The 12,254-nt window shown below is 46.7% G+C and overlaps 1 protein-coding gene and 1 long non-coding RNA gene across 2 annotated transcripts in view; both read left to right on the top strand.

Annotated features, from left to right (window-relative positions):
- Positions 1-6,637, top strand: part of LOC133754327 (CUB and sushi domain-containing protein 1-like) — a 53,041-nt gene extending 46,404 nt beyond the window's left edge. The window contains exons 7-8 of the mRNA XM_062184787.1: positions 1,101-1,198; positions 6,578-6,637. Coding sequence (XP_062040771.1) covers positions 1,101-1,183 — 83 coding nt within the window. The 3' untranslated portion in view covers positions 1,184-1,198; positions 6,578-6,637. The remainder of the gene's footprint in view (positions 1-1,100; positions 1,199-6,577) is intronic.
- Positions 6,638-6,697: 60 nt separating this feature from the next.
- On the top strand, positions 6,698-11,875 carry LOC133754328 (uncharacterized). The gene is made up of 3 exons (XR_009865197.1): positions 6,698-6,760; positions 8,123-8,244; positions 11,550-11,875. It is a non-coding gene; the product is annotated as an uncharacterized LOC133754328 (long non-coding RNA).
- The last annotated feature ends 379 nt before the right edge of the window (positions 11,876-12,254 follow it).

Below are 12,254 nucleotides of genomic sequence, written 5' to 3'. Positions count from 1 at the left end.
GACGGCTCATGTATTCTTAACAGGTTGCTCCAGTTTATCCGCGAGAGGCTTTTCCTTATCCAAACCCGGGTGCTGACTCAACAGTACCAGTGTCAAGCTTCAAAGACCTCCGAGGTCCAATAGATTTTAGGATTAAAATCTGTACAAAAAGAAAAGGAGGGAATGAAGGACCCTTATGGGGGAGAGGGACAAGAAATTAGGCCTGGGCAAATATCAGGGGCTTCTTAAGAGGTTAGATGTTCCCCAGAGTCTAGCAGGCAGGACGTTCTCTGGGAAGGAAAAGTCAATCCCCTTCAGAGAACCTCTAGGCACGCCCAGAGCAGAAATGCCCCTCCCCTCCAGGAAACCTCTGGGCGCGCCCAGAGCAGAGCTGCCCCTCCCTTCGGAGGGTCTCTAGGCGCACACTTATGATGTCACTGCGACCGGCCAATCCTGTAACACCTCAGCACTCTCGCTTAGCACTCTCCCTCAGCATTCTCCGGTATGCTAATTGTCCCTCCGAACCAACCAATCCCGTGCCACCTCTGCATTTTATACCAGCACTCTCCACCAGCATTCTTCGCCAGCATTCTCCCATATGCTAACGGTCCCTCTGAACTGACCAATCCTATGCATGCGTTAGGAATATGCTAATTCGTTGCCTATATAACCTGTGTGAAACTGCCGCTCAGGGCTCCTCACTGCCTGAGGTGGGGGCCCGTTTGCGCAAACGTACAATAAATACCTCATGCTTTTTGCATCAGCTGGTTTGGAGTCTGGATTTTTGGGCGTCCTCTCGAGCAAGTGGGCATCTCTACTACTGAGAGGTCCAACATGTGGAGCAGTTGCCTTCAGGATCCAGCTGGCCTGACTGCTCCACTTATATTAGATCACAGACAAAGAAACAACTGTGTATAAATCTCCAGCTTCAGCTTCAGCTCTCTGTGTGGCTGGGATGCCTTGAATTTTCTCATCCCTCCTGCATTTCTTCTGATGTTCCCTGCACATTTCAACTGGCCCTGGCTCTCCACTCCTGTCCGTAGTTAGACCCTTCCATGCAAATCAGATCAAAAGAGAGTTGGGCTATCGTGTTAACAGATGCTTTTATTTTTAATTTGTAGAATCAGGGACAGTGGGTCATCTGAGCTTCACAGAGATCCTGGACATATCTCAAGGTCAGCTGGCAGGACCCCCTGGAGAATAAATGGCATCATTACAGGTGAGTGCTCCTGTTCTTTGAAAAAGAAAAAAGAAAAAAAGTTTATTCTGACAAATACTGATTGCAAGGAAACTGCTCCCAGTGGGCCTTCTTGAGGGTAACCAGAAAGTCTTCCTGGCCATGTGGCGGGAAGCCAGAGAGCCAGCCCAGATTGTGGGCATCTTGCCCCGTGGGCGCCAACCTCTGTGTTTGGAGGTTAACTCTCCTTGTGCTGTCTTCCCAAGCCTTGGAAGTCTCTGACCAGTGGTAGTCAGTCATTTACTGATGTGCTCACTCACATGAATTTACTTCACTCAACTCCCAGAGCAGCGTGCTAAGTAAGTCTAGGTGCTGTGACCCTCGTACAGATGAGGACAGGAGGCCTTTCCCTCCCTCACTCCGCAGATGTGCACTGGAAGCCTACTGTCTGAGTGTGCAGCAAAGGCAGGGCAAAGAGAGGGCTCCTGACTGTCCCTACCAAGCCTCCCCATAGGACCCTCAGGACAAGAGACAGTGAGCAGCCTGGGTGGAGGTGCGGAGCTGAGCACGGGGAGGGTGGGCACCAGCTGCCCTTTCACAGCAACCTCACCTCTCCTGGTTCCAGAACCCCTGGGGGAAACAGCCCACCGTTCACGGGGTTTCCAGTGATTTCATTTTATGACAAAGGTTTCTGGAAAAGCTTTCAGGTTAAAGCTCAATTTCAGTCCTAGTGTTGTGGGCCAGGCTGGGCCTGAATTCCTATTCCAGGTCTTGCCCCTTACTTAGAGAAACATTCTAAGTACAGGCACACACACAGTGTACCAGGTGATCAGGTTTATTCAGAAGGTGAGGAAAACACACACACCTTTGGGCATTACTCAGCAAGAGTGGGCCAGGAAGGGAAAAGAGGGAGAATTCCATGCCCTACTTGCTCTGGGTCCACATGGAGGGAGGGAGGGAGGGAGAGAGAGAGAATGAGAGAACTCTTCCCTTTACTGAGTTTACAAGCTTAGAAAGGGGAGTGGTTACATGGTACTATCCCCAGGTCCCAGGCAGGGGGAAGCACATCCTAGGGAAAGGGTCATCTGATTGACAGGTGGGTGGATAGGATAACATGGGGCAGGGAAGGTATGGCCTCTAGCTCTGATCCTAATCTAGCTACCTGCCTTATCCCATATCATTAGTGGAAGATAAAAACTCGTGGTTTGATAAAACCAGCAGAGTTCTGAGCCTTGGGTGAAGTTGGGGAGGTCCTTCTTCCTCTGGGTCAGGTGGGAGCATTAACTTATCTCTCAGGCCTCCAACTCAGTCATGGGTGTCATAACACCCTCCTGGAACAGTCAGGATGATGGGCTGAGGCAGACTGTGCTAGGTGGCCTGCCATTGCCTGGCCAGGAGCAGCACAGCCACCGACAGCATCCTTCTCCTTTCAGTAACCATTACTCAGCATTCTGACCATGTGGCCCCCATGCACGGGGTGCTTATCTGTGCTCCCTAGGTACTCCAATGTGGTGCAGCACAGCTGACCTCTGGCTCCTGTCTGTTTGCTTCAGAGCTGGGCTCAGGTCCTGGGCTGTTCTGTCTTCTGAGTGAGTTGCTGCTCTTCATGCCAGTGAGTCTGTTTTGAGTTCGAGTTACCTGGCTGCACAGCAGCAGCAAACAAATGCAGGGAAGAAGTGCAAAGTGTTCCTGCTTGGACCCCTTGGGAACCAGTCCTGGGACTGAATTAGAGGCGTTCTGAGCATGAATTTCAGAAGCAGGCTGTGTGAGCAAGAGAAGCAGATAATCCATCTCGCCGCAGTTGCCTCTTCTGGCTCAGCCTGCCATGGTTTAGAAATCTGGGAGACAGGCAGGTTGGCAGAGGTCTTCCATGCTCACAGACACACACAGCTGGGCCCTGCCGCCCTTTCTGAGCACACCACATGCTTCATCCTTGTTTTAAAGCTCAGAGAAAGCTGCAGGCATAATCTTTTGAGTGGTGCCAATGTTTTCTGGGTAAGTGGTGGTTGCCAATTCTTCCCAATTTATGATAACCTTTTTGTACTCACCAATAAGGCTTAATGAACTCATTCCACTGTATTTAAATGAATACCTGCAGTCACAAACAACAGTCTATTGTCTACTGTGGAACTTGACCTTGGAAGCTTTGGCTTTTCAGGTAGGTTCAGTCACCAGTGTCTCCCTCCCCACTGAGGCCAGGGTTGGAGGTGACGGTGCCTCCATGGGCAGCAGAAGTCTGGGCCAGCTCTTCAGATGAATGCTCTGTTCCCAAGGTGGCTGCATTGACCCATCTCACCTTGGCTGGCCTGTGCGTTTCTGTCCCTGCCAACACCCTAAGGTGTGCCTTGTGTATCCAAGAGCTTGATAGATACCTGTGCCCCTGTCTCTGGGAGGGGAAGGCCCTACCAGAGCTGAAACAGGACAATTGTCATTTCAGTAGCCAGACACCACACAGTCACCTCTGACCCCTGACCTGGGTACAGCCCCACTGGCACCTGATGCACTGCCTCTCTTCCCTGCCACCCCCCAGCCCCAACACACTGTATCCAGGGAGCTTGCTGGCAGCACCACAGAGGTCTGTCTGGTGCAGAAAGCAGAAAGTAGCTCGTCATGTACAGCCAAAGAAAAGCCATGCATGTGGACAAACAGGACATCCAAAAGCCAGTTTCAGGCACCCAGTAATGCCCTTTGCTGCTATTGCAGGCAGGTGCTGGGAGCACATAAGCACCCAAGAGGGTAGTCCTCTGCTCTGGACCCCTCAGCAGCTGGGCATCCTGTTGGAAGGGAAGGTTTATCAGCCAGGGTTCTCAGCAAACAGCCCCCTTGCCTTGGTTTTGATTTAGGGCCCGAAGCAAGAGGGTGGTACTGAGCGGGAGGCTGCCTCACACCCACTGGGGAAATTGCCCATTGCGCTCCCACTGTAAATTTAAGTATCTTCCGGTCTCTTTCCATAAACTCTGACATATGAGGGCCAGGATGCAGACAGATAGTTTGTGATGTACTGCTCTCTTGTGGAGAATTTACTTCAGATCAACAGAAAATTATTTCTGAAGCCCCTCTGGTTGTTAGTTTCAGTTAGGCAGCCACTCGGAGAAAGTAAGACACCAAGCTGGAGGTGCCCCTGGGCCCTGGCTCCAGGCTCCCAACCCTCTCCTCTCATTCGCTGGAGCCAGGTGAAACACTCTCTGGCCAGGGCCTCTGGAGCTCACCAGGCCCAGTCCACAAAAGTGGTGTGTAAATTGGAGGGCATCTTTCCTGGCCACAAATCACCACTCTGCCATCTGTGGCTCATGCACAGCCCATGCCATCTGTTACCCGGGCTGTGCCAGTGCTCACTTTCTGTTGCTGTTTTTCTCGTTCCTCCTGAGCAGCTTGGGCTCTCGAGTTGTCCTTTTGGTTTTTGTTTGTATCCATAAAAACTTGAGCAGTGTGTGTTATCAGTGTTGATGCTCGTAAATCCTAGCAATGCTGCACCTATGAAGACCCTGGAATCGCTGTGTTTCTGCTCCAAGTTGACATGGTGAACAAGATGCTGCCTTTTAGTAAATGTTGATGAAGAGCAGCTTTTAAACAAACAACATTTTCTGGAAGGCAAGATGGAAGTGCTTAACAGAGCTGCTTCCTCCTGTGCATTCTGAGGTCATGCCAAGTACCAAATGGCTGGGAGATTTTCCAGCAAATCCTTCCAGTGTCGGTGGTTTTCAGTTTCCTGCAGACCCCAGGGAAGGGAGAGGGGGCGCTGTGGGAGGCAGGAGGAGGAACCTGGCTGTGAAGCAGGGCTGTTGGTTTCTAGCCTTGGGTTCTTCCTTTGTAGAATGGGGATAACAGTGGGCCCAAGCCCCAAGGTGTGTGGTGAATTTCAAATGAGCTAATATCTGTGAAGTGCTTAGAACACAGCCAGGGGTGTTAGTGCTCATTGCCCGAAGGTTTTGCTTTTGTTTCCTATTATGCAGTTGTCCCCCCCTCCCCTTCTGATGCAGCCAGAAAGACAGGGTTGCCAGAAAGCACTGTGGTTTCAGGACTGACCCCTTGAGAGGGAGCAGCTCAGTGTTGGCTGGGCAGGAGAGGGGAACAAGGTGCTGAGATCCAGCACTGGGGCAAGTGGGAGGAGGTGGCCATGAGTGGTTGGCCCAGCTAGCTTGCCTGCTCCAACACTGTGAGGAGGCAAAGGACTAGGCCCAAGAGGAGGTTGGTCCAGTGGTCCCCTTGGGCTGGGGTAAATGCTCAGATGTCAGCAGAGCTGCAGGCAGCTCTTGGCTCCGAGGCACTGAGCAGTGGGCTGTGGGCCAGCCCCTGGCCGCTTTGTCCTTTGCTGTTCTCATCTGCACCATCGCAGCCTGCAGACACTGCTGCCTGTGCTGGAAGCTGCCGGGCTCCATGAAGGCTGTGGGGACAGCAAGTGGGCAGTGGGTCTTTTTTTTTATATTAAAGTCCCCAAATGCTGTCCTGTACATTCTTGTTTTCCTGCAAGTGCACCTTTCCAGTATATTTATTGCTTTCATCAGAATGAGAAGGAAGCTTAAGACAAGTGCTGGTGCCTCAGTGTTGCCGAGTTTATTGCCTGAAAAGAAGGCAACGCAAGTGTGCTTAGCGATTTTCCTCTGCTGTGAGTCTGTAAGCGTTTTCCATCACAAGCCCCTTCCATTTCAAGCCCCTTTTAAGCACTCCCTAATCACATACTCTCCTCCGAGGGGCTTGATTCTGGAGCTAGTTGGATCTTTCTTCCCTAAGCTCTGAATCACTATGGAATGCAAGGTGGAATAAACTGTGATCAGGAGGCCCCAGTGAACGGACTAAATAGGAAATTAAATTTTGCAAGGAAAACAAGGCATTCAAAAATGGGAGAAGCAGAGCTGGAAGCAAATCTCGTGCACTCGGGTGAAACAAAACTTTCGCAGGCACAGTGCTTGGCAGAATGGACAGGTGCAGTCATTGCACAGGGCCAGCATCAGAGCATTTCCACAGGTTAGATGCAAGCCAAGGGCAAGCACTGGTGGGGGGCTCTGTTTACTGACAGCATCAGCTTGTGAAAACGGAGATACTAAACACCTCCATAATGTGACAGGAGAATGTTAAGTAGAACTCAGCCGGCTGGCGACCATTCTTCCATCTGTGCAGCAGGTACTGAGGATACCAAAATATAAGCCAGGCCCCTATCCCCTTGAAGCTTGCTGCCTGGGGGGCAGACAGGCCATTTGGTCTGAGAAGGGGTGTGGTTTCAATATCTGTGGGAGGCAGAGGGAGGGGCCTTGACCAGAGCTCTTGTTTTGGAGGGGCGGTGGTTCTGTCGCATCTCCAGTAGACCTCTCTGCGCTCCCTGTCATTCCAAACCTGCAAAGACATGGACTTGGTGTTGGGCCTCAGCCCTGGCCTTCGGGAGGCCCTGGCTCCACTCTCGCCTTTTCTTTACCACGCTACCAGGTTTTCTGGGAGGTGTGTGGGAAGAACGCCTCACGTCTCATGCACACTCTGAACAGCAGCACACATGAAGACAAGATCCAAGGACCGTTGTCTCCGACAACCTACACTATCGACCTAGCGGCTGTCACCGCTGTGGGGGCCAGCCTGACCACCTCATCCACCGTTTCCTCTAGAGTGCCCCAGGTCAGTACATGTGTGGATTTTCTGCTTCCTCTTAGAGATTTCTGCCACATGAGGGGGCCTGTTTGTGCAGAAGCCACTGAGGGCCTTGAAAGGGATGGGTGAGGGTGACCACGGACTCAAGGTCATCCTGGCATCCAGGGCCTTTGACGTGGCTTTGTCTCCCTTCTGCAAGAATGTGGAGCAGTTGGAGTGTGCAGGAGGGGGAGGAGACTCGGGTCCCAGAGTGTCAGCACCCTCTCAGGAGCCAGCACTGAGGGCCCCACCCTCAACGAATGGAGAAAAAGCCTTATTTGTGAGCAAGAGGGAAACGGGGAGAATTTCTATTACAAATCTGAAGCAGATAAAATGGTGCCCCCTTCACAGAACGATAGCAAGTTAAGAATCCAGAGAGCTGGGAAATAGAAGGAAGAGAGTCCCTTGTCCTCTAGTTTAAATACTTTCTACTTCAGATGACCCTTGAGATCTGAGAGGCCCTGGTGGAGCCAATACAGAATTGATCACCGGCATGCTTTTCCTGTTCCTGTGCAAGGCCTGGCTTAAGTACCTGAGCATTGGTGAGCCAGGGACTCCTCAGAGGTAGCACATCCAGCAGGCTGCACTAGCATTGCAATGTGTCCTGTCTCCATTTCACCCTGTTATCTTTCTCCAGAGCCTTTTTTCATTACACAGTGCTACAGAAGCTCTCATCCAAACCTACAGTGTCACACTTGAAGGTGGGACAGGTTCTTTGTGGAGTGGAGCAGTCTTCCCCAGGGTTCCCTCTCTGAGAGCCATGCGGTCCAGGTGATGGGAGCCTCGTTCTCACCCCACCTCCACCTGATTGTGTTGCAAGAGCAACTGAATACAGGCAGAATGGGAAGGCTTCCACACTGTCACCTGAATTTGGTTGTCTCTGAAACCAGACCCAGGAAGCCTAAGGCTCAGGACCTGACACCACCTGTGCCTGTGCTGGGAGCAGCGCACAGGCTTGTGTTCTGCTCACAGCACACCCCCTTTCTGCTCTCCAGTGCATCCTGGGAGCTACAAAAGGGAGTGCAGACCTTCAGTTTTCAGTGGTGTCTCAGGGGCTGGGAAGAATTAGGCTCACTCATCCAACCAGTACCTATTAATTACCTGCTGTGTACAGAGAGGAATCAGATGTGTGTCTGCCAGTGCCCCTATCAGGTGGCACAGAGCCTCACAATGACACTGTTAATATAAACATCAGGCCGTGATGATGTCCTGGGCAGAGCTGTGCTGCTTCTGACTGTCATGGTTTTGAAAACAAATCCTTCTCTGGCACAGAATCATCCTGACACTGTGCCTTCTCCCAAGCCATATCTGAATCTAAACCTCCTCCTTTTCTTTCTCCCTCATCCCTAGACCTCCCCAGGGCTCCATCCAGTTTAGTCATTTCCAGCATCAATCCTCGCTCAGCCACTCTTCAGTTCCGACCATGCTACGATGGGAAGACATCCATCTGCAGTGGATTGTGGAGGGGGCAGGTACGTGTATTCTTTATCAAGCTGGCATTGGAATCTCAACCAACACCTTCCTCTTCCTCTCTCACATCTCCACAATCCTGCTGGATAGGCGGCCAAAGCCCACTGACCTGACCAGCTGTCACCTGGCCTTTGTCCACATTGCTTTGCTCACTACTATGCTGTTTTTGCACTCTCCAGACCTGTTTGAGTCATTGAATGTATGGACTGAATTCAAGTGTAAAGCTTTGTTCGACATAAACAGGATGATGAGGGGCCTCTCCATCTGCACCACCTGCCTCCTGAGCATCATCTAGGCCATCACCATCAGTCCTAGCACCTCCTGGTCAGCACAGTTTAAGTATAAATACATGCATTTCATCTTCTACTTATTCTTTTTCATATGGTTAATCTGTTTGTGTTTCAGTACTAGCACACTCTTCCACACAATGGCATCTTCCAATGTGACCCAGACCAATCTGATGGCTGTCACTAAATACTGGTCATGTACTGGGTGGACTTTATCATCTCATCCACCTCCCTCATAATGTGGACATGTGATTCAGTCATCGTGGTGTTCAGTGTGTTGTGGTCCATGTCTATGCCACTATGAGTACAGAACAGCTTATCAGTTCCGATAAGAGAATATTCATTGTTTTGCACAATATATCATGGAAAAGCTTTTGGTTTTAATAAGTTGATGACAAAAATGTTTGTCTTTTAGTGGGCATATTGTTCAGTAATTAAAGTACCACTTGGGAAGCCCACATCCCATATTAGAGTGCCCAGGTGCAAATTTTGCCTCTGTTTCTGATCCAGGTTAGTGTTAGTGCACACTGTGATTGGCAGCTCATGTACTTGTTTTTTTTTTAAACTTTTATTTAATAAATATAAATTTTCAAAGTACAGCTTTTGGGTTACAGTGGCTTCCCCCCCCCCCATAACTTCCCTGCCACCGGCAACCCTCCCATCTCCCACTCCCTCTCCCATTCCATTCACATCGATTCATTTTCAATTATCTTTATATACAGAAGATCAATTTAGTATATATTAAGTAAAGATTTCAACAGTGCACCCACACAGAAACACAAAGTGTGAAGTACTCTTTGAGTACTAGTTATGCCATTAATTCACATAGTATAACACATTAAAGACAGAGTAAGTGCACAGTGACTCCTGTTGTTGACTTAACAATTGACACTCTTGTTTATGGCATCAGTGATCACCTTAGGCTCTTGTCATGAGCTGCTAAGGCAATGGAAGCCTTTTGAGTTCACCAACTCCAATCTTATTTAGACAAATATTTAGACAAATCATATTAAGTGTGTAATTGATCATATATGTGGGACTAAGTGTCATAGGATCATATAAATAAGACCAAGTGTCTGGTAATAACAATAGATAGAATGAAAAAGGAGAGAATGATCCAACATGAGAAGCAGGCCATACCACAGCCTCGTAGAATGACAAATGAACTAAACAGCACTCTGGCCTCAGAATTAGCTCTTAAGACATTCAGATCTGGCTGAAAAGCCCATGAGAGCATTTCAGACATGGAAAACCTGAGTTTAACTTAATGTTTAAACTCTGTATTGTATATTTGTTTATTACAATTTTCAAATGTTTATTTTGTTCTTTTACAAATATGATCAATATTTCTGTTCCTTGTTCTTATTTCTCGTGCTCATTATTATTTCAATTCTTTCATTTTCTGATATTTATTTAAATATTTGAAATGTAATTCCATTATCTAATCTGAAACTCAGTTCTAGTAGCTTATTTTTTTTGTATGCTTCATTAGTTCCAATTTAGTGCATACTTTGGCTATGCCTAGCCTTTGGATAGTCACGAGTTGGCATATTTTCTTATTTATTCCAGTTCGCCAGAGGGAGAGCTGGTTTACCCACAGGGGGTTGAAGCTCAAGTATTTAGCCACTGTCCTGGGGAAAAAATAGTCCTTCAGCTTGATTTGTCCTCTCAGTTTTTGTTTTGATTTATGTTGGGCTCTGGGAAATTCTCCAATGTTCCTTTTGATGATCTTGCACATTTTAATGATTTTTGTACTGGGAAGTAAGCATAATGGTTGTAATGTAAGAGTTTGAGGAACATGCAGTATATGTTTTATCATATGCATGTATACATCAAATGCACACAGAGTGGAATATTTCACAGGGATAGTTTGTGCAAGACAACATGATGTCATAAGAAATACTTGATTTCTGGGGCCAGCACTGTGGCATGGCGGGTAAAGCCACCACCTGTAGTGCTGGCATCCCATATGGGCGCCAGTTCGAGCCCTGGCTGCTCTACTTCTGATCCAGTTCTCTGCTATGGCCTGGAAAAGCACAAGAAGATGGCCTAAGTCTTGGGGTCCCTGCACCCACTTGGAGACCTGGAGGAAGATCCTGGCTCCTGGCTTCAGATCGCCACAACTCTGACCATTGTGGCCAATTGGGGAGTGAACCAGGGGATGGAAGACTCTCTCTCTCTCTCTGCCTCTCCTTCAATCTGTGTAACTCTGACTTTCAAGTAAATAAATATTTTTTAAATAAAAGAAATACTAGAGTTTTTATCTTGGAACATCTAATGACCAAGTAATATACTTTACACTGATAACGATTTCACAGTGATGACATATATTTAATGTGTTATAAATAATTTTATGCTTTATACAAATCTATGTTTTATACAAATCTATAAATAATTTGGCATTTCAGACAATTCTGGAATATGTCACATTTCACATTTAATATTTTTCTGTTTTATAAAGATAATTTTGTAAGAATTCTTAGCTGAATAATCTATCTGATTTCATGTTCTGACTGCAATAATCACAATCCCCACTTAATACTTTTCTGATTCCTGAAAAATAATTCTGGGGCAATGCAATGTAAGATGATCTTCAGTAAAATTTTCATGTGTCTAAATGACTTCTTGGTAACACTTTAATTGGTAATTTTTCTATTGTTTCATAGATGATAGAATACAGGATTTTTAGATTTATGCCTTTATGACATGACTGGACCCATAAACCTTGAAAGTTTCAAATGCCTTCCTATTTGGAAATAATGTTCTCTCTCTGTGTGAACTGGTTAAAATATTGTCTATAAGTGTATTTTAATATCTTGTCAATTTAGTAAAGTTACTTATCATTTATATGTTTATATATATGTTTACAATATACTAACATTTAGTTTGTGATAAGTTTAATATCACCTATTATAGTTTTAAATACATAAATTTATCCTTATTAAAGTGAATCATTATGCTTATTTTAAATATTTTGAAATTTTTTTTGAATTTCCAAATCTTACTTATTTAATTGAAAGGTGAAGTAACACAGAAAGAAAATGACAGAGAAGGAGAGTGTGAGAGAGAGGACTAAATGCCCAGAAGCTGGGATTGAGCCAAGCTGAAGTGAAAAGCCAGGAACTCCATCTGAGTATCCAATGTGAGTATCAGAGACCAAAGTACTTGAGTCCTCATCTTCCACCTAACAGGGTGTGCATTAGTAAGAAGCTGGGTAGGAAGCAAAGTAGGACTTGGTCTAAAAGCACGCCAAATAGAATGCGAGGGGCCCAAGCAGTGGTTTAACCTATGCGCCCTGATATTTTATTCATTTAAAATACTATATGCTTACATATAAATATATGTAAATGGGATGCTGTGTAACATATTAGATTTAAGCATTGGTTCATCAGATCAACATGTTTATGTTGTTCTTCATACAATTTTATGTTTTTTTCTTGTTTTAATGTCCATTATCTAAATTTTGACAAAAAAGAGAATGTACCCTCAGTTTGTCATGTTGGTAAAACCTAAAGCCAGATGGCACAATATATCAGTTTACATTATGCACAATATTTCATTTGTCTCATAAAATAACTGAGTAGCACATAGAGCAGTTAGTTATTTTCTGTGTGGTACATCGGAATAAACTGAAGTAGAGTGTGATGGCAGATTGTCCTGTGCATTCTTCTTTCACTTTATTTTTCCCACAACTTCCATGAAAATTCAGAAACATGGAATATGAC

This window comes from Lepus europaeus (assembly GCF_033115175.1).
Source record: "Lepus europaeus isolate LE1 chromosome 21 unlocalized genomic scaffold, mLepTim1.pri SUPER_21_unloc_2, whole genome shotgun sequence".
Taxonomy (NCBI): Eukaryota; Metazoa; Chordata; class Mammalia; order Lagomorpha; family Leporidae; genus Lepus; species Lepus europaeus.
The sequence above is the reverse complement of the archived record's forward strand: the minus strand, read 5'-3'. Positions and strand labels throughout refer to the sequence as shown.